The following is a 22,373-nucleotide window of genomic DNA, read 5'->3' as shown; positions in this document are numbered from 1 at the left end:
AGAGGTTAATCACTTCCCAAAAGATACTTGGCCCATCAGCCCTACTCCCTGTGTTTGTGTTTCCCTCCAGGAAGGTTTTGCAGTTGCTGCATGTGCCTGGCAGTGGAATTAGAAATCAGGAGCTGAACTCTGCTAATTCCAAGCAGTTATTTCCACAAAACAGCAGCTGGTCAAATAGCCCATTCAAGAAAGTACCTGCAGGCTAAATGTTGTTCTCTGGGAACAGTCCCTTTGTGTGCTGCTTACAGAGAGCAGGAACCTTTTGGAAGTAGAAGTCATGCTGAATGGTGACATTGCTGCATGTAAAAGGAGAAACAGATTTTAAGGATGCTTTGAGAAAATGAGTTTGGGTGAGGGGAACATCTGTCACAGGCATAAATCCAGTTTAAAAATATGTTAAACTGGTGCTATTACAGGGTGGAATGTGATTTCATTTGTATGGCACACACTGTGCTTGTCATCATGTGTTGTGTGATGCCCAAAGGCCCCAAATAGTTTGTTTTTCCAGGACTAGACAACTGTGATATAACCAGAAAGCAGAGAGAACAGGGCTGATCCCTGCCTGTCTGAGCTGCAGAGAGACAGAACAGCATCAGCTGCCTCCAGTCCCTTTTCTTCCTCTGCCTGCAGAGGAGCTAAAAGCTGCAGGGCAGGTGAGGGTAAGAACAAGCCCTGACTAAGGGCCAGGGTTGTATTTTCTTGAGAGACATGAATTAACCCAGCCTGTCATGCACTGGGGGCTTGGGGGCAGCTCCTGAACACCCTCAGGGATGGCAGTGAGGGGTCTGGATGCTGGTCTCCCTCCCCATGTGCTCCTCTCTCCCCTGGGCTGCAGAGGGCGGCTACCCCAAGTGCCCCAGCTGAGTTATGCAATGCAGAAAGTGACACATTGGCTGTCCCTGAGTTTTTCTATGAAAAAAGGAGGCTCCCAGCTCTCCACCATGTTCTTATCACTCTCCTTCTCCCAGACACAGCCAGCACAAAACTGCTTCCAAGTTGGAAGATCAGATCCCTGGGGGGAATTCCTGCAATTTTGAGGCACAGGTATAACATTTCCTAATCCAAAACAGATAATTTCAAAACTGATGTGAAGATAAAGGTTTTCCACCCCAAAGTTCCAATGCTAAATGACTGTAAAACTGTCAGGAACATTTCTTTTCCCCCTCACTTGCCTTTTGCCACTCAACAGTGGGAGGTGTGGTGTGCCTGCTGTGGGGGCCAACCTCTTGCATGTCTTCACCCCTTCAGTGTCACACATGGACAGTGCAGAGCAGGTGGGGTAATGCAAACCAGAGGGACAACCAGAGTGGACTCTGGAGGATGTTACTGGGGGAAGCATCATCCCCAACATGGCTTGTTGGCCATCAGCTGGGGAGGATGCAGGAGATGGGAGTGCTGGTAAAGGAGCTATAGGGGAGCTTCTAGGTTAAAATCCAACTTTTTTCCAAGCAGCAAGGGACTTCTTCCACCAAGCTGGAAAGGACTGGTTGGGTGGGAAATACCCAATGACATCCATGGGTCACACATGGGGACATACCATGGGAGGCTGGTAGGACTGTGATCCACTTGGTAGGGGCTGTGTCTTCCCCCAAATTGTTTATTTTCTATGATTTCCAGTTACATGAAAGTTCTGCTTTATTTCTGCATGGCCTGAGGTTGTTCAGAAGTGAGATGGAGCTGATCTATAAACAAAGCTCTGTGCAGGCTGTTTTCTTCTTAAATTTCTTTTTAGTTCTACAGATTGACCTTGAAATAAACCCTGTTTGAGGGGTGGTGAGGATGCCTGATGCTGTGTGAGAGAGAAGGCTCTGGAATAGGGGGCTGGACACAAGAGGCACTGTGCAGTATCCTCCTGTGCATCTATAACTGCATTTAAACACTGGCTGCTGGGGCTGGGTGCTGGGTTTTGGTGCTGGCAGGCACCTCTGTGGGGCTCTGTGGTGAGAGCTGTGATGCACAGATGTGTGTGTCTGCTGTGATAAATGTTAAGGCAAGAAGCAAGCGTCAGCAAAGCCCTAGTTGTTTGCAACATCCTATGTCAGGATATTTTGCATTCCCTGGCTGGTGCCCTCCTGCAGTGGGATGCTGGCTCACCCTGTGTTAGCACAGCTTCACGGGGAGTTTGATTTAATGGGGGCTGGGAGCTGCTTCCCCTCATGGGGGGCTCCATTCCCAGCCTCACACCCAGCCCACGCACTCTCTAGGGCCTCTCTGCTGTCATCTGCTGACTGCTTTAATAATTCATAATGCAACTTGCAGCCCCCATTTAGCAAAGCACACAGTGGGACTGAAGCACTCCGAGTGCTTTGTTGTGGCAAGGCTGTAGAGGTGATGTCCTCCAGGGGTTTCTTTGTGCTGTGGCTTTGCTTATTGGGGTGTTGATTCCCTTGGCAGTGTTTAAGGGATAAACATGGTTCTCAGGAGGGGTGGGGCCTGACTTCAGAGGGGATGGTACAGGGTGTTCTTAGTGAGCCTGAATGTTACCCAGAAACCTGCTTGGTTTTCTTGGTGCTGCAGCCTAGCTCCACTTCTATATTGAGCACCCACAGCCGAGCTGCAGCTTTCCCTTGTGCTCATTGGAAAAGCACATGTTTCCATGGCTCCAGGGTGAAATATTGAGCCTGGCAGCCCCATGCAGTGGAGAGCAGCAGCAGAAAAACCTGCTGTGTCTGTGTGTGCTGTGGTGCTGGCACCAGTCTGGCTCCAGGACGGCCACTGGCCGAAGCACCGTGCTGGAGGCAGCAGTGGCATCTCTTCCAGTGCATGAGCCTTTGGGGCAGCCAGCAGTGGATGTACTCAGAGTCTCAGAGCATCATACAGAAGTAGATTTTGGTGGTGTCAGCATGTTATACCTGGGTTTGCACCCTTGGAATGGTCTTGGTGATGTGGTAACGACCATCCCACACCACGGGCCAGTGCAGAGCTCCTGCTCCCTTGGATGACCTTGGGAAACAAAATCTCACATTTCTTCATTGGGAGAAAGTCAGGGCTGCCCGGTGGGGTCTCATCTCATGTGCTCTTCCAGACTACAGCTCTCTTGGGTTATTAGCTGTGTTCCCAGATTAAACACTTCATTAGGCAGGAGCTGCAACAGCTGCACATCAATACTGGCAACTCGAGAAGATGGGGCCTCATGGTTGGGTGTAGCTCTGGAATGGCAAATGACCTCAGGACACAAGGGTTGGTGCTACATTCGCCCCATCCAGGGCAGTGTGGGACCAGCAATCTGGAAACACCCTGCATGTGCCTGGTCACTCACTGCCTTTGGGTGCCAGGGAAACCCTCCAGTGCCAGAGCCTGCCCCAGTCACCTTCTGCTGGGGTTACTCAGCAAGAGTTTTCTTCTTCTCCAATCTAAAACTTCCATTGCAGGAGTCAGCAGACCTGGAGAATAATGTGTTCCCTCCTCTTTGCAAGCATTTTTTTCTGCCTTTGAAGGTTGTTACTCTATCCCCTTCAGCTTTCTCTCCTCTAGACTAAACAACCTCTGCTCTTTAAAACTTTATTCCCAGGTCATGTTTTCTAGATGAAATTTTTTTTGACAAATGGTTATTGCTATCCCCTGATCTCACTGCGGTCAGACTGGAGCACTTTTGGCTTGTTCCCACTATGCCTCCTGAGGTCTTGTGGCTCCACAGAGAGCCATAGAGAGGAACATTTTGAGACCTTAGAAAGACTAATCTGGGCCTAGCCCTGCTCATGATGCCTTGGTATAAATGTAAAATTCAGCCTGGAGACACCTTTGTGTTCTGCAAGGATTGCATTCTGGACCTGGGCACTATAAGAGCCATGCAGAGCTCTCAGTGCCTTCAGCTGGAAAAGCACAGCTTTGCTCCTGAGCAAGTGGAATAAATCCTTCTCTGTCACTATGAGCAGATAAAATAATTTCCCTCTCCCAGTGGCATGGCTTGCTGGGTCACTTCCAAGCGTGGCTCCCATAAAAAAGACTTGTGCACGTGCAGCCTGCCCAGTCTACCTGGGAAGACACATCTTGCCCTCAGCATAGAGCCTTTTCCACTCTGTCATCTGGAGAGATGAAGCCATTGGATGTTGGACTGGCTTTGCATCAGAGCCTCCTGAGCATGGGCTCCATCACACCCCAAGTTTTGTGTGCTGGAACGGTGATGGACATGTTCAGTGCTGGATTCCTCTTACAATCAGCAGTTTCCCAGCAAATCAAGATCTCAGAATGTTTGTGCTTAATTATAATCAAGCTGTCTGAATGATCAGCCAGAAACATCCCCATGACTGATTAAACCTTGCACTCTGAGCATGAGCCATTCACGTGGTCACAGGATCCCTGTCTGAACAAACTCCCTCGTGCTGCCTTCTGAGGGGAAGAGACTAAAGCACTCATGGCTGTCTGCTGGAGGTGTGTGAGGGGCTGCAGACCCCTGTCCTGCACAAACTTAACCAGTGGAGCTCTGGCTCTGCCCTTCCCAAGCCCGAGCACCTCGATTATCACAGCTTGCTTTACTCTACACAAAAGGAAACAGGTTTCCCTCCTGGTTGTCCTGCTTGATCTTGGCCACATCATTCCTGTCTGTGATGTGAAGGATGCAGATATGTCTTGTTTAATTCGAAAGTACTGTTTCACTCTTGCCATGTCTCCAGAGCCTGTGCCCAGACACTTGTTCTGTTCTTGCTGGATCAGGACCACAGGAGGGAGATGGCTGTGAGGGGCACCTGAGACTCACAGCTACTATCTGATATGGCTGGTGCTGGGAGCAAAGCACCAGCTCCTGCCACACCCCTGTGAGTGAGGCAAGGTCAGCCCCTTTTTAATGATGCTGCCAAAATCAATGTGTTGATGCCACAGAAGCATCCTGTGGTGTTGGAGCTGTATTTCTGCACAGCAGTGCTGTTGCTCGTTTTACTGCGGAGCTGCACCGGCTCCCTTAATGAAGTGCTGCATAAATGTCACCGAGGGCTCATTTTCCTTGGTGTCAGCTATTGTGTGACAGATGTGATTAAGGCCACATTGGGCTGTCAACAGCCATGATTCTCATTGTGATCAGCTGTGCCGGCAGTCCCGCTGTTGCTCTGGCTTTTCAGGAAGTCTTTGCACATGTTCCCAAGTTGCTTTTCCCTCCCCAGGGGCTGCTGGGCTCCTCCACAGTGGCACAGGAGGGGACATGGGGAGCAGTGCCTGATGTGACAGATGGGTCACATCTTCACTGGGTTCACAGGCAGAAAATCGCAGCTCCAGCGAGGAGGAGAAACATAACGGGAGTGTGGAGTGTGGGTGGACAGGTCTTCGAGGGGGGCAGGAAGCCCATCCACTGGGGTTTTTCCAGAGGGCACTGAGTGGGGTTGGGCTTGCTCACTCAAAGTCAGTGTGACTTAGGGAGGAAAAAAGAAAGCATTAAGTTGACTTGAAAAGTGTGTCCTTTTAAAAAAAAACATGGCTTTCCCTTGTTTTTAACCCAGCCTATCCCTCTTCCTCTGGCGTTCAGGGATCCTTCACTTTACCTTCCTCTGTAATCATAAACTCCAAAAACATCCTCATTAACAGCAGAAAAGCAAAGAAGCTGGAACTCAGGGAGCAAAACCAAACCATGTGAGGGCCACTAATGGCTAAAGCTCTCCGTGATGCCACCATAAGCAGGATTTGGAAAACTCTGCCCAGCTTTACAAGATCTGTTGATCTTTTCAAGGCTGAGCCCAAGGAACCCCTAAAGCAGCTCATGAGTGGGGGTAGTGACATCAACCCTTGTTCTTGTTCAGGTTTAGCAGCAGCAGCTAATGTGAAAGGAGCCAAGCTTTTGATGAAATGCAAACAGCTTTTGTTAAGGAAAAAAAGGCTTTATTCTTGAATTGTGGGCTGGGTTGTTATTTTTTATAATTAATTTACAAAGTCATAAATTGTTAGTGATTGCATAAAGGCTGTGCCTCATGTTGGAAATTCTGCTGACAGTGCACAGTGTTTGGTCTGCACCGGGACGCTGTGGGAGAAGGGATGGGGAGAAGGGTGCCAAAGCAAACATTCCGCGTTTGATTTGGGATGGAACGGATTTTCTTTGAAATAACTTGCGAAACATCTTGTCCTGAGCTTGCAATGCATCCAGTGACTGCTGCCAGTTGTCAAGCCAACAGGGAGATAGTCAGAAAATAGTCAGGAAACACCCATGAAACCGGCCAAGGACTAGGGCACTGTGGGGTGCATTGAGTTTCTTGTTGACAGGCAGGTGCTGAGCAGACACCCCACTTCTTCCCTTCTGCCAGGTGAAGGCTTCCTGGGCTGAAGGAAAGCATCTTGCAGAAGCTCAGGGCTCGTTGGCACATTGGAGAGATCTAATGGGTCACCTTCCCAAGCAGGTCAGCCCATCAAGGTGGAGCTCATGTTTCTGGCTCCTGCCCACTCCCTGGATATCTGCAGGGATCGTCTGACCTTCCCTCTGTCCTGCTGCTCACAGGGAGCTTCAGCAGACCCTCTGGTGCTTGGGCATTTCCTTGCTTCCTGGGAAACCTACCGCAGCTTTGATCTCTCCACGGGTGTCATTCAAGGGACCTGTGAGGTGTAGCATAGTGACAGCCCTGAATTAAGTCAGTGGCCACGTTTTCATCTGCCACTGACATTGTTTAGTCCTCCAAAATGTGTTGTCATTGCAGAAGGTGTGAGTGCTGGATCATGGCACTAGTTAGCTTGGCGTGCAGGAGGCCTCAGGCTACCTCTGACGCATGATTTCTCCCTGGCATCGTTGCTTACTCCTATCAAGTCACAGACAGTGCAGACATATGGGAAAGGAAGTAGTGAAAAGCAGCTTGGAGTCCAACTCAAAACACCTTAAATTGGTGTGATTTCCCCAAAGGAGGAACTGCCTGCTCTTTAAAAAAAAAAGTGAAGTCCTTCTCTTAAAAAGGGCTCTTCAGGACAGGATCACTACCACTGAGTTACTTTTTAAAGCAGAAGTCTTGGGCCAAAACCAGCTTCCACCCTGCATCTCCACTGACAGAAAATTACAGAAAATTCTCTTTCTTAACTCCTTTTTTTTTTTCCCCTTTACCCTTTTCCTACAAAGGCCTCTCAGCAGATGGTGGAGCCAAGCGCCAGGAGCACCTCTCCAGGTTCTCCATGCCTGACCTGAGCAAAGACTCAGGCATGAACGTCTCGGAGAAGATGAGCAACATGGGCACCCTGAACTCCTCCATGCAGTTCCGCAGCGCCGAGTCCGTGCGCAGCCTGCTGTCGGTGCAGCAGTACCAGGACATGGAGCCCACCCTGCACGACCTCGCCAGCCCCCTCGGCTACCAAGAGCGGCCGTCGCACGGGCGGATGCACCAGAGCTTCGACTACGGCAGCGGGGTGCCCGGGGGCAAGCTGGGCCCGCAGGAGATCCCGAGGCACACGCCCATGAGCGAGCGCACGCGCCGCAGAACCGTGCTCCGCGACGACGAGCGGCACTACCGCCCGCACCGGCCCCGGCGCTCCCGGCGCTCCCGCTCCGACAACGCCCTGCACCTGGCCAGCGAGCAGTGCTACCGCCTCAAGGAGAGACCCTCGCTCCGAGCCAGGGACGACTACGACCCCTTCATGCACCAGAGGAGCTGCAGGGAGACCATGGAGCAGGGTCCCTGCAGGGATGTCTACGGCCACTGTCCCCGGACGGTGTCGGATCTTGCCTTGCAGAACCACTTGGGCGAGAGATGGGGGCCCTACTTTGCCGAGTACGACTGGTGCTCCACCTGCTCCTCCTCTTCGGAGTCCGACAACGAGGGCTATTTCCTCGGGGAGCCCATCCCGCAGCCTGCCCGCCTCCGGTACGTGACCAGCGAGGAGCTGCTGCACAAGTACGGCTCGTACAGCATGCCCAAGTCTTCCACGGTGGGGGCCAGGGGACAGTTGCACAGCCGGAAAAGACAGAAGAGCAAGAACTGTATCATATCCTAATGGCATCCTTGCCAGGCACCTTGGGAGAATGTAAATTAACTCACGATCTTGCACTGTTTTAGATCATGTAAGTGCTTTTATTGTAACAAAAAAAAAAGGCCCGAAGAGTAGGGATTTGTTAAGAAGGTTGTAGACCGGCTTCTATAAATAGTCATAATCCTGGGCACAGTGAATATATTTTGCACATCTTACTTTGGAGATAAAAATTTTAGAAGTTCACTTTAGCCTGTAATATTTATCCAGTAGTTTCTCTTCCTTCTCCCAGATACTGCCACCCCTGTGAGCTCTGTTTGTCCGTACGTTTTGGTTGCCACTGTTGACTCTCAGCATCAGTTTGCTGGTAGGTTTTGCTTTCCACCACATTTTTGTTTTCCATTAGCCATGTTGGTAGGTGATTTGTCTCTTGGACAGTGTGGGAGCCTAAGTTATTTCCATGATTGTTGTAAATGCGATGTAAATGAGAGTTTGGAGAAAATATTTTTGTATTTTGTAATATCAGAGGAATTTCTATATCTTAGGAGTCACTGGGAAAATGCATGCACATTCAGAATTGTTTTCAGTCAGAGCTAACCAAACAATACTTTGGACCCCGCTTTCCATTTCATCATCACTAAAGTTTATCAGTGAGAGTCTGAGTTTTCATTGGTTTTCAGGTTGGTTTTTTTTGTTTGTTTTAACCCTCTTTTTCTGTTTATTTGTTTTGATCCTGGTCAATAAACAGAATGTTTTTTGATTCATTACATCTTGACAAGCCTCAGTGGCATTTTGAAGTCTATGATTTGCAGGTACACTCCATCAGTCAGATACAGGAACCCCTGACAGCTGCAAAAGGGCCTTTTTTTTAATTATTACTATTATTAAATAGGAAAGACCAGAACTACCAAATGTCTGCAACATTGTAAATTACCAAAGCTGGAGAAGGAATTTCACACCTCTGTAGAGAACGCTGAAGTTACTAAACATTGAACTATTATTTGGAGTAAATAAAGTGTAAATGGTGCAATTGTGTGATGTCAGCATGACGTTGTTTTGAATATAGACTTGTCTTATGGTGCTCTAGTCTCCTGAGTTAACTGCTGTTCATTACCAAGTGGAAGTCTCAGTATTGCCTCCTGCCTACGACATATGAGAACACCTGCAAACTGCTCCCCATGGGTCCCTCCTGCCTGGCAAGATGCCCTCGCCCCTCTGGGGCTGTTTGTGGCCAGGGCTTGTCCCCTGGGGGGCTCAGCCCAGCCCCTCGCCACGGCAGAGGGCCCCTGCATAGGGCTCAGCTGTGTTGTATTCTGGTGGATGTGAGTTTGTTCTCTGTGTGCTTTAATCCATTGGGGTTCTGCCATCCCAGCTGCAAGCCAAGGCCAGGTTGTCCCAGTGCTTCCCATAAAGGAGCAAGTTTGCAAAAGGGGCTCTTGGCACCAGAGCACCTGTGGGGGTTTAGATAAGGCCGGGCTTTGAGCCACAGGAGGGCTGAGAGCTTAACCAGCTGCATTGCCCTCCCCCACGTGCTGCTGGCACCTCAGGGTGTCCCTGCACCTTGAGGCCAGCCCCTCCCTGCACCCTGGGAATGTGGATCCCACTGCAGAGATGGCACTGGCAGCCCTGGGCACACACAGGGACACCCCCATGCCTACTCAAAGCAGCAGATGCAGAAAAATCTAGAAGATGGATGTCTCCATACCACAGACTATTGCTAGGAATTTTTTGTTGTTTGTAAAGGACAATGTGATAATTATTATTCCTTTAAAAAGAAAAAAAAAGAAATGATACTTAAATATATTTAAAAAATGTTTTTTCCAGTTGGAATAAATGGAAATATTCATCCAAAGGGAAGAGTCTTGTGTACATTTTTTGCTCTTAAGGAGTGTTAGTTAATCATGAGTAGAAAACTTGATTTTTACTGATCTTGTCTTGAAATAAAAGCACAAAAACCAGCTCAGCTCCATCGTTGGCATGGTTTTGGTGGGCAGGGAAAGCTGGTGGAGGAGCTTCTCCTGCACACCACACACCTTCCCCAGGGTTGGTGACCTGGTGGTGTAACACCTGGACCCATTATATGTTGTTAAAAAAGCCACATAATAGATTCATTAAGGTTGGGAAAAAACTCTAAAATGGTTGAGCAAGAACAACCCAACACCACCATGTTCATCACTCAATGATATTCCCAAGAGCCATATCCACACAGCTTTTGAAATCTCCACCTGGTAAAAGCCAGCACAGCTCAGCTGAAACCCCTGCTGGGCCTCTGGCATACTGGGGGAGACTGTCAACCTGAAATGTATAAATAACAGCCTTTTCTTAGAAGTTCACAGATCTTTTCATGTTTTCCAAAACAGGCCTGTTAAGCCGGATAGGGGTATTGCTTAAGCAACAAATACGACGCTGTAACTACAGATTATTCTGTAATTGGAATTTAATATGTATTGTTTAGTTGATTGGCAGTGATTAAAAGCACAACAAATGTCTGTCAGCTCTGGTACAGCTGAGCTGCTCTTGTGCAGCAGGAGCTTGGATTGCTCAGCAAATGGTAAAAAACTAATCCCAGCCTTTCCCCTTTCTCTGCTTGCTGCCTCTCCCCAGACAAGTTTACTACAAAACAAGTTTAGAGAGTCCTTGCAGCAGAATTGCAGCACTCTGCAGATGCAGTTTTTCTTCTAAAATCCCAGGCACAGTGCCTCTGTTCACACAATGATTTTGCTGCTGGAAGCAGCTCTTCAAAATTTGGTTCTCACTGCAGAGCATCTCTGCATCCCTGCCATGCACCCCAGTTTTAATGCAGTGCTGGAAGTGGAACAGATGGGCAACAAACAGGGGAGAAAAGAGTCTCTCAGGTGATGCTCCCCTCTGATGGACCCTTCACCAGCACCACAGAAAAGTGGCAGATCACATTTTCTAGGAAAGTCAGAGTTGGTACAAATTTCAGCAATACATGCAAATGCAGCTTCCAAACCCTTTTGATTTTTCATATGGGCTCCAGAAGTCCAGTACACTTTGAGGCATGTGATTGAAAAAGAAAAAAGAAGTTGGGTTTTTTTTCTGCTTAGCCCAGTTGGAGTATGATTAACCATTTCTGACAAACCCACTGAGCTTGAGGGATGGAGCTACAAGTCTGTAAAATCTTGCTTCATTGCCATCTGGCCCTGCTGATTCCCCTCTCTGTGCCTGCTGCCCATGGAAGTGGGGCCCATGTGCTGACGTTTGCTTTTGCGTCTCGAGAACTGATGAAGGTGACACCACCTAAAGCTCGTGGGAGTGTCAGAGGCTCCCAGTTCCCCTGGGGTCACCTGCAGTGTCCCTGCTTTGGCCAAGCAGGAAGCTTTTTGCTGGGCTCCTCCAGACAGCTGTGCTGCCAGAGCCATCCTGGCAACCTGTCATTGTTGCTTACAAAAATAATTAAATCTAGATTGCTACGGTCTATTGCTACCACAAGTTTCTTTTGTAAAATATCTCTTTTTTTCCCCTTTTTTTCTCCAGAAAGTCCTTGGCAAAACCCACCCAGTGTTACCATGGGCTGGTGTTAACCTCCATTGCAAAGCCAAGGTTTGCATCACATACTTGGCCATGACTTGTGTGATGGTGGGAGCACAGCATCCTTCACTTCCCTGTTCCCCAGCAGACATGGGGGCTCCCTAGGGTCCCTGCAACACCTGAAACACCCCAGCAAGACAACATGTTGGCCCAAAAGTCACTAGAGCTGTGCAGGGAAGCTTCTAGCACACCTAAGGCTTGCTTTTCAGGAAGTGAAAAGCCACACAGCTTTGAACCTGGCAGACACATCATAATGAGATGAGCAAAGCCTCTGCAGAAAGATCAAAAGTGTAAATTTAGAAATATTCAGCAGCACCTTGTCTGGAAATTATCATTCACAGGTAATCCCACGTTTGCTAGAGGCCCAAGTGACTCTGGCATAGCCCAAAATACTCTGGCTTTGAAAACCTAGTTGCTTATGAAGGAAGGGACAGCATTGCTGAGTGGAGGGTTAATAAATTACCTCAGTTTGGCAAAGACCAACTGCTCCTGAGAAACAGACACACGTTTGCCCTCACAATTTAATACCCCAAAAATCCATGCCTATGCAATAGGGGGCTGGCAGCACACAACTGGCACTGCTGCTGTGCCCCCTGCCCAGCTCTCAGCTAGTCTGGGCTCCTGGGCTTTGAACTGCCCTGGTATCTGACGAACTTTGCTCTTTCAGGCTAAAAAAAAAAACTCCCAGTTCCTTGCATTTACATACAATTGTGCTATTCTTGAAATCTAGGCTGGCCTCATTCTCCTGAAGATTATCTGCCACCTATTAGATGACCATCCTCCATGTTCAGAAAAGCTCATTAAATTAGGGCAATTCCAGAGGATTTTATTTTAAAGATTACCCTTTTTTTTTTTTTTTTTTTTTAATGCAATACACTTTTAACCTAGATCCTTAAAACTATTTAAGAATTCAGATCCAGTTTGAGTACAAAGGAGAGTCACTGGAGAGCTGAGGCCCCTTTCCAAAAGCATCCACAAGTTTGTCTGAATGTCAGGAGGGAAGAAAAATTTAAAAGTTCAAATGATTTGAATTTGCTGCCTCTGCCCATCAACAATGGACTCCAGTGTTGTGCTGTATGTTAAAGCATCAGCTTCATCTGCAGCCAGGCTTCATCCTCAGCAGGGAGGAGCAGAGGAAGCCAGGTCACAGGCTTTACCCACCTATGGGACACTGGCCCTTGGGTCAGGGACCAAAGGCAGCTCCACCTCTCTGCTTCTTCACTTCTTATTAAGCACTCAGCAAATTACCAGTTTCCTTGTTCTGGGCAAACCCAGTCAGTTGCTAAAGCATTCTCAGGAGAGTTTCCCCTTGTAAAAGCAAATATTTATATCTGCTGTGCTCTTAGAGGCTCTGGATATGATCAACTCTTAAGGCAAGATTTAGTTGAAAGAGATGATTTATTAAAATGGATAAACAAAGCCCTGTGAAGCAAGTTAATTCAGTCTAAATAAAGCATTAAACTCTGAAGAACACACATCAGATCACAGTATATATCTACATGTATATATATCCCGAGTAATTCCTGCAGTCAAAAGCACAGCCCTCTGGACTGGGATCCCATATCAACACCCAGAAGAAAGCCAGCCCTGAGCCAGGCTGGCTGTGCATCAGGCAATGAACACATCAGCACTTGCCCTGCTCTCTAACAAACCCAGCCAGGCAATCCACTCCCACCCCAAACACAGGGATCCCTTCAGCTGCCAGCCCTGTGTGTGCCCCGTGCCTCAGTTTCCCCATCTCCAAACCTCCACCACAATCATGCTTTGAACAACAGAGAACTTAAAATCTGGGGTGAAGGAGGCTGGCAAAGGAGTTCTGATTTAAACCAGTGGCTTAGGGTTTGAGCCAGCTTTGTCGGCACTGCATGCCAGCAATTTCTATCAGAGTTGTTTCCTCCCTTAGATCTTTGCTGCTATAGAGCTTTAGCTCTATAAAACTTGGGGTTTTTTCTTCTTTTCTGTAAGTTGGGCCTTAATTGTCAATTATCTGCTCATGAGAATGCTTTCGTGGCTGATGCTGGAGCAGACTCAAGCAGTTTTTATTTTGCTACTTGGATTAATTAGCTTTATTGGAAGAGGGAGGCAGGGCAGGGATTCATTCTCGCTGCTCATCACATATTCATTATTTACATTTTTCAGTATCCCAAGTAACTTGGCATGGAAAACAAATAAATGAACACTGAAACATACACAAAACATCTGGAGCTGCTGCAATTCTGTAATTATCACTGCTCATTCACAATGCACAGAGTGCCTGTTGGAAAGGCCATTCATATATTGGCCCAATGGAGATCTTTCCTGTCAGATGCTTCCAATGAGCCTCCCCCCCATCCTCCTGCCCCATCTGCCTGACTTAGGTCTGACCTTGACTCCCCACCAAAAGCCAAAGCAGCAAAATTGCTCATTGTTGGGAGCAGCAGCCTCTGGAGCTCCTGGCCCAGGACAGTAAACACAGCTGGGCACATTAGGGCTGCTGAATAATTTATGTGATGACTCTTCAAAATAGTAAATCCTGCTCCCTCAATCCACTCCATCCCTCATCATGTGCCTGCTGAGCAGTTTGTGAATATTTAGGAAGTTTTACTAAATTCATAAACTCCTGTAAGAAACAGTTTTAAAATGTTGAGTGAAACACTTGCATCTCACACTGCTCTCTGTTCATGTGACCACAGGGGAGCAAAGGGGAGCCAGGGAGAGTCACTGCAAAATCCTCGTGGCTTAGATGAAAATTTTCAAGATTTTGGTCCAACAGATGCGATGCTGCCCTGTGACCCCCTACAGCTCTACACTCCTCTGCTCACCCACCACTGAGGAGTTAAATTAAAACTTCATCCTTGGGTAACACATGGATGAAATGGCAATTTTTTTATATGGCAGGAAGGCCAGGCCTCGGCACAGCAGCATTTGAGTGTGGGGAACTCAATGAGACCCTCCAAAAGAGCTGATGTGGCCCCAACCAGGGGTGGAGATGGCTCAGCTGGCAGCACTGCTGGGGTCTGCCAGCCTGAAGGGAAAGGAAAAAGGAAAGGGAAAGGGAAAGGCAAAAGGGAAAAATAAATGGGAAAGAGGAAAGCAGAAAGGCAAAGGAGAAGAGGAAGTGGAAAGGAAAGGGAAGAAGCTTTCTCCTCGCTGGGCACACAGCAAGGCAGCCCCTGGGCAGGAGCACTAGAGCAGCCTCCTCTCCCAACACTTGGCCTTCCAGCAGTTCATTTTAGAATTCACAGTGCTGGGAATAAGTGTGCCTGGCTTCACAGCCTGGCCCAGTTGTGACAGTAGAGGGTTTTGCTCAGAGGAGGAAAATCTTTGCATATTTATGAACATAATTGTTTACGGCAAAAGATACAAAGAGGAGAAGTTGATTTGGGATGCAGAGAGAACTGGAGCAAACAAGCCTGGCTCCCCACAGGGCTTCACTGCAGCCCCAGAGATCCCTGCTTTTAATGCTTCTGGATTGTTAACAGCTGGGAGAGGATGGGGAGAGCTTTTCTAGGGGGGAAAAAGGCAAAAATCTTCCAGTTTCACTTTCATAATTTGGAGTTTCAAACCAATGTTTATGACAATGTCATTATTGCTGAGCATCCGCTGGGCTCAGGGAATAAAATTCCTTTTATTCATCTCCAATGTCAGGAGTTGCAAGTGCAAGAGATTTTCAAGAGCTTGTCTCAGTCCCTGTTTGTATGCAAATCATGTTGTAACATTTCTTAGACTAAAAGACCTGATTTTTGCTGTCATCAGTCAAAGCATCTGTCAGCCTTGTCAGAAAAGAAAGACTTTGATTCATTCTTTCAGGTCAAAACAACCCAAAATTATTGCTAGAATATTGAGATTGGTTTAAGACATGAAGATTACAATGAAAATTGCTCACTCCTCATTTTTCCTTTCAATGAAATTTAAATTTTGATTTTATTTCTAGGTGTAATGCAATTTTTTTTTTCCCACAGGGGATAGTTTTAAGATCAGAGTTCAGTGCAATATTCCAGACCTCCATAATTGGGCAGGGAGCAGTATTGGATTCAATCACATGTACAGGAGAAAACTGGAATGAGGAATGAAACAAGCTAAAGAATGGGCAAAAGTTATAGAAAATTGAGTAGGAGTTTGTGCCAAGCAAACTTGAAGGCAGCAAGTGAGGCTCCAAGATCAAACACTTCCAGAGATGCTGTAAGAACCAAGTGCTTGGGAATAGGGTCCTTTCCAGGAGGTAAATCCTCTGTCCAGAGAGGGAAATTTGCATTGTCCCTGCACATGTAGACCCCAGAAGTCTGAGGGTTTGTTCATTATGAAAACCAGAAAGGGCTGGTGCCTACAGGAACACTTTCCCCTTTGTGTGGCCTGGGCCTATCTTTTGGCAAGACAATCAGAGCACCCTCCATGTGACATGGGTTGGATGGAAGTGGGAAACACTGGCTAGCAAGTGACACAGCCTTTCTAAGAGCAGGATTTCTGCTTTCTCATGAAATGATTTTTAAACAACCTGCTAGATGGAGAGCTCCCAGTGTTCCTCTGGGTCTCTGTGAGGGGCTCACTCTGCTCTTGGCAGAGAAGGTGCCATCTCCCAATAAATCCCCAATCACCCACTCACTGGTCATTGGGGAAATTGCTAAAGCCTGAAAGACTTCAGTGCAGCTGCCAACATAAAAGGCACCTCCAGCTCCACACCTGGGTAGAAACTGGGAGGACTGGGATGTGGATCTCCTCCAGCACCATCAGCAGGTTCCCTGCCTGTTGGCATCAAAGTGGAGTTCAAATCCTGGGGTTTGCTGGGAATAAAGAAACTGGTTTGAGGGTCTCTCCTGGGGCCAGTGTTTCTCCGCAAGCCAGTGGGAGGAGGCTGCCCAAGGTCCTGTTCTGGGGACTGGAACAGTGGTGTAACCACCCCAGCATGGCCCTGGTTTGTTTCCATCTGGATTCTCTCCCCACAGAACCAGCAACAAGCTCTGCTGCAGAAACAGGGACCCTCCCAGGTACCCCGAGCTGCTGCTTTGGGCAGCTTTAGGATCTGGGAGGTTGTCAGAGGAGCCACATCTCTGTCCTCAAACAGGTACAGCAAGTTTCTCCCTCCTGGTGCCTGCAGCTTTACACCTTCAACTGACCACTGTGACCACCTGAGCAAGCAGCCTCTGCCTGGCACTGAGCATCCACCTCCAGCAGAGAAAACAGACAGATTTTCATTTACAGAGGCACAAGGCTCTCTCTTTTCTGCACATACACACACAGACATCACAGACTCCACCATTTATATGAGGAACTGCGAAGAAATAACTTGTTATAATAACAGCATGGATATATCCCTCAAGCTCTGAATGATAAGGCAGTAATCATTTCACCAAAGTGAAGAAAGATTTCCCAGTACTCTTTCCTAAAGATAAGCATGTTCTGGGACCAGCATGATACCCTCTCCCCACCAGCATGCACGTTTTCCCAGAGAAGTGATGTTCCCAAAAGCCACTACATTAACCTATAGGCAGAACAGCCAGTTCCAAATCAGCTCCAGATGTACTTCCATCTAACAGCCCTGATAAACACCTTGCCTGTATTCTCATACTACATTATGTATTCATAGAACCTTGGGAAATGAGGAGCCTCGGGAGCAGTGGGAGGACACTACATACCCACAAAGTAATATTTCCCTCTCACTGATGCATTACCATCACTTTCCCAGCACAGGAGACTGTGCAAATGGATTGCCCACCAGCATCTTCCCAGGCCTCTGCCCACCTGCAGAGCAAACACTTCTTATTCTTCTCACAGCACAGCACAAGGGGCATTTTCTCAGCTTAACCTGATTGCTAATTTCCTCCTTCAGTCTGCGTGTCTCTGTATTTCAGAAGCCTGAATTTCTGAGGTTTGTGGCTGGCTGACCCATCTATCCTTTCTATGTATCTATAGCTATCTATCTATCTATAGCTAGCTATCTATCTATCTATCTATCTATCTATCTATCTATCTATCTATCTCTCTCTCTCTCTCTCTCTCTCTCTCTCTCTCTCTCTCTCTCTCTGTGTATCCTATAAAATGCCACTTGCACCAGCAAGTTTGAACCTTTGGATGGGCAAGCACTTGAGCATGAATGTGAATGGTCACCACTGGGTGTGCAAACATGACTCTGCAAACACAGAATCTTAGAATGGTTTGGGCTGTAAAAGACCTCAAAGATCATCCAGTTCCACTTCCCCTGCCAGGGAACACCTCCCACCAGAGGCCCACATGGCCCATCCCACCCACACACAGCAAGGATGAACTGACAGCTGCAATCATGGTATAATATTTTGGTGCCACAGAATTTTGCCCTTCTAAATTAAGCTCACATGAAGTGAGTAGCTGGTATAAAGTACAGTTGGATGTGTGGTGGTGGTGGTGATTATAAACTCCAATTTAAAATGGGAGGAAAAAAGCCCAGTGGCTTTCCTTGACTTCCCCCACATTTCTAAGGTCAGTCACCTAGTCCTGAATACCAGGCAGGAAATGTGAACACCTTTCCAACTGTTTTTGGAAAACTGAAACATTTAATGCCAAGGCCATTTGGTCCTTGTCTCCAACTTCGAGCTAAAAATATACTGATTTCTAAAAGGCTCGGGTGAGAAAAGAAAAGAGCATTTAAAGTTCTTTGGGGGGGGGGAAAAAAAAGAAAAGGAAATACAAATCCCTGTGAGATTTTTACCTATTTCATGCCACAGCTTCAATCCCATAATTAGGTCTCCTGTCACTTCACTTGATGCTCTGTCCCATTTATCTGCAACTTTTTGACCTTGTTTTCATATCTAGCAATATTTTTTTTCCATTACCATTCTCAAAAGAAGAAAAAAAAAAGGATTCTTGACCTTCATTCTGATGACTGAAATACATAAGAGCTGTTTTAACTTTCAAAGGAGGTGATCATTGTGTCAGAGCAGGATATTTATAAAGTAGGAGATATATAAATATATATATGCAGATATATAGAGATAGATGATAGATAGATAGACAGGAGAGGGCAGTACTGGGTGCGAGTCTGATTTTTTTGGGAAACCACAAATGCAGGCAGTGGCTGCAGTGAAAAGCTGGGGCACAGAGGGCACCTGCTTATCTTGCAATTAAATTTCAGTCAGAATTTATTAACAGTGAAGGACCTTCCTGCCTGTGAAATGGTACAAGCTTCCAGGCAAATCCAAGCAGTGAAACCATGTTCCCAAATGCCAGATCTCAGAATAGATGAGCCTGATGTCAACTGCATCACCCTTTTATCTGTTTATTAAGTGAAGACAGAATATCTGTTGCATAAAAGCAAGCCAAGCCACCTGCTGCCAAAGAGCCACCTTCCCTCTGCCACAGACAAATGTCTTCACAGCTAATTTATGCTCAGACTGTACTTCAAGTTACACTGTGCCTGCCAGATTTTGAAAGACCGGATTTCTCACTGCCACAACACAACCCCAAAAGGAGTTACCTCCTCCTCTGGGTATAAACACCCAGTGACAGCCACAGCTCCCTTGGAGCAACCCCTGGCCAGGTCAGTGAGACCAGCCAGAGAGAACCTGAAAAAGGCTGGATGCAGGATATTTGGGACAGAGATCTGGTGTAGCAAACCCCTCCTCTGGCCAATCTCCATTTGCAAATGAACATCTCAAACATGTCTGTAATGCCCCCAACAGCTTCACCTCTCTGGTGACGGGTCCTGCTCCAGCCACCAGCACCTGTCTTTGATCCCTCCCTGCAGCACAAGTGCCCAGGCTGAGGCTGCTGTTCCTCCCACCCCAGTGTCAGGCTGTGTGGCCATGTCCCCCAGGAGGGATGAGCCAGCAGCAGCAGGAGCACTTCACCTGGTTTACAATCAGTCTTGGCATCTCCATGGCAACTCCATCAGATGCTGTATCCCTAATGGCTCCCAAGGAACCGCTGCACTCTCACAAGCAGCAGTTGCAATCAACTTCTGTCTTGGTCATCTCCAAGGGAGCAAGAGGATAATGCAGAAGAAATTATTAAGAGGCCCTGAAAGCACTTTGAACAGTGTAATTGCCTCAACAATTCCTCTGGATTACAATTAGTCTGTTCCTTAAAATGCACAATATTTCTTGTGTCTCTCAGCTTTTGTTCTGCTGCTACTGCTCACTGCTGCCCTACGCATATCCATGGAGGAGGCAGGAGGGGACTGTCTCAGTTTTGAGACAAATTTCAGGAGGAAATGCCCTGGAATGAGCATTTCCTCTAAGGAGAAAGGGCTTCAAAATCTCTCTTTTCTTCCGACAATGAGAGAAATGGATAACAGGGGGTGAAAGTGAAGAAAACCAATTGTTTATTAATAACAAGAAAGTGAATAAATGCTAGCTACTGAGACTGCAGGACCTTGACCCCTGCCCAGCCCCAGCCCCAGCCCGGCCGCGGTGCTTCCCGGTGGTGCCATTCCAGGCGCGGCCAGCGGGGGCGCTGCTGGCTCCCGGCCGGGCACGGGTGCGGGGATTCCCCCGCGCCTGCAGGGGGCGCTGTGGCGCGGGCTCGGCCGCCTCCCTCGCACGGTAATGGCGGGCGGGCCGGCGGAGAGGGATGGAGAAAGGGCTGCCTTCACAACTCACAGGGACAGCTGGTCCTGGTGCCCCTCTGGATGACAAAAGGGGCTGTAGCAGGAACCTTAGAGCAGCAAGCTGGAATGGCATAATGGGCTTCCCCAAGGCAACAAGCAAGAGGTAGCAGAAAGTCTGCAGCTGTACCCAGGCTGAGGGACCTCCTGGCAGGCAGAGGGTGAAACAGCTCCAGTGTAGCAAAAAAACCCACAGCAGCAGTAGAGGCACTGCAGGGACTGGGCAGCAGCAGCCCAGCTCCCAAACATGGCAGAGAGAGAGACTCCTTGGGATTTCTCACCAGCTGATCCCTGGGCCCAGGCTGTGCAGAGGGTGGGGGCAGCTCCCGGTGGGAAAACAAGGATGTTCCAGAGTCCTGGCAGGGCACGCACTGGCTCTGGGCTTCCCAACAGCGCAGCAGCAAAAGCAGCCAAGCTGGCAAGCTCAGTCACAGTGCCGAAGCTAAAAAAGAAAACAAAAAACCACCAAAAATAAGCAGGCAAAGCCCACAGAAACAGCAGGATCCCTGGTCAGAGGTACCGGCCGCGTGTGTCCAGTGGATCAGAATGCACTCAAAGGAAGGGCTGCTTCTCACCCTGCACCCAACTCCCTCCAGAAACCCCAGCTCGGCTCCCATTTATTGCAACAGCCCCAGATCAGGCAGGATGGGGGCTGGGACAGGGACAGCAGCCACCCTGGGCACAAATAAAACAAAATAGATCAAAAACCCCCAAAATGGTACGGGATAATAAACCATCCCCAAGACAGGGACTCAGTGGGATGTGCCATGCTCAAATGGGGTTACTCTACCAGGATGAGGTTTCACCATCAGAACATGACAGATCCCAAATGCAAGCATGGAAAATCCAAAATCGTTACCCTAGTGTGCCTTTCAGCTTCAACGTGTCAAGGGGAGAAGTGTCTGAAAACCTGCTGGAGAGTTTTCGCAGTAAAAACACTAAAATCAGTTTTATTGTAAGACATAAAAGAGTCCTGACTTAAAGTCTGCATCAAAGGCTCAGTTCTGCCCACAAGAGCACCTCAAATCCCCAACCAACCTGCATCTTTCCTGAAATCTTTCACAGGTGGATGATCATACTGCAGCAAGACCTGAGGGATTTTATCTTTTCAGCTAAGTGAAAAGTGTATGTTTTTCTCATGCAAAGCTGGGCAGCTCTCCCCATGGGCCACAATGACACTGGAGTTTGCACCCAATATTGGGACAGGAATACACCTGACACCACCCAGGCACCCCCAAGTGATGTCCCCCCTCACTGCTGGGGTGCACCCCTGAGGATCACTGGGCAGGATCTGGCTATCCATCACTACTCAGGAGCCAAAAGGCATTTCTGTCTCATGGCCCACATCTTGCTCACCCCCAGGCTCTGTGGTGGGAATTCTCTCTGCCAGCTCCTCCAGCTCCGCACACCAAGATTTCAGAAAAAGAAAATTACACTGGTTTTAGGGTTAACATGTTTGCATTCATATTCCAAGACTTGCTTTCACATCTATAACTCATTTTCCAGCATCTTCAAGCAAATTTCACACTGTTGGAAAAATGTCAAGGGTTTAATCTGATATGTGTGATACTTACTGATGCCACTAGGGAGGGAGATGATCGTATCTTCCACTTCCCATCATGTTTCTTGCAGGAGTGAAAACATGTCAGGAGAATTCACTGGGTTTCACTATACTTGGTACATGCAAATGAACACAAATCAAACTCTCTGAGGAGCACAGACAAATAACTTTGCATATAAAGAGATCCAAGCTTATGTGACTGAAAGCTTATCTGTTTTTTCCAGTTGCATGAGATACTCTGAGGAAATATGGCTTTGCCAATGAGCCTTGCCATGGCTGTGACCTGCATCAGAGAGCAGGACCTGAAGCTAGGACCAGCCTCCTGCAAGCCTCATGCTTGGCTTCAACTGGATTAAGAGAGGAATAAATATAGCAAGAAAAAGATGAAAACTCTAATGAATATATCAATACTGGGATTTTTTCTCAGATTAGTGTATTACCTGCAATATCAGCAGGAAAATATTCCTTCAAATCTGCAAGAATTCCAGAGAGGGCTTCCACACCCAGCAGAGAAGTCAGTGGCAATCTTGTGCCACAAAACAAAACAAACAGAAAAAGCAAGGAGGAATAAATATTCTTTCTGTTCTGGATTGGTTTGAAACCCAGAGTTTAAAACAAAGTAGCTGCAGACTGGAAGTTAATGGTTTGCAGAGCAGTGGTGGGGCTGGGACTCCCATGGGGTCTCAGAGAGGGGGTGGCAGGGCTGATTTGGGCACAGTTGTCTTGTGTTCTGGGCATGGTTACCAGATGAGCAGCCAGCCCACAGAGCCATGCAGGAGAGTTTGTGCCATGAGGGCATTGTGCCATGAAAACAGCTGAAGGATCTCGGACATGCCGCAGGCT

At 47.8% G+C, this 22,373-nt stretch overlaps 1 protein-coding gene across 2 annotated transcripts in view; it reads left to right on the top strand.

Annotated features, from left to right (window-relative positions):
- PRICKLE2 (prickle planar cell polarity protein 2) overlaps positions 1–8,893 on the top strand; it is a 103,494-nt gene extending 94,601 nt beyond the window's left edge. For both annotated transcript variants that reach the window (XM_059856729.1, XM_059856730.1), the window contains one exon: positions 7,022–8,893. In XM_059856729.1, coding sequence (XP_059712712.1) covers positions 7,022–7,890 — 869 coding nt within the window. In that variant the 3' untranslated portion in view covers positions 7,891–8,893. The remainder of the gene's footprint in view (positions 1–7,021) is intronic.
- Positions 8,894–22,373: the final 13,480 nt, after the last annotated feature.

The sequence above is a fragment of the Haemorhous mexicanus genome, chromosome 11 (assembly GCF_027477595.1).
Source record: "Haemorhous mexicanus isolate bHaeMex1 chromosome 11, bHaeMex1.pri, whole genome shotgun sequence".
Lineage (NCBI taxonomy): Eukaryota > Metazoa > Chordata > Aves > Passeriformes > Fringillidae > Haemorhous > Haemorhous mexicanus.
The sequence above is the reverse complement of the archived record's forward strand: the minus strand, read 5'-3'. Positions and strand labels throughout refer to the sequence as shown.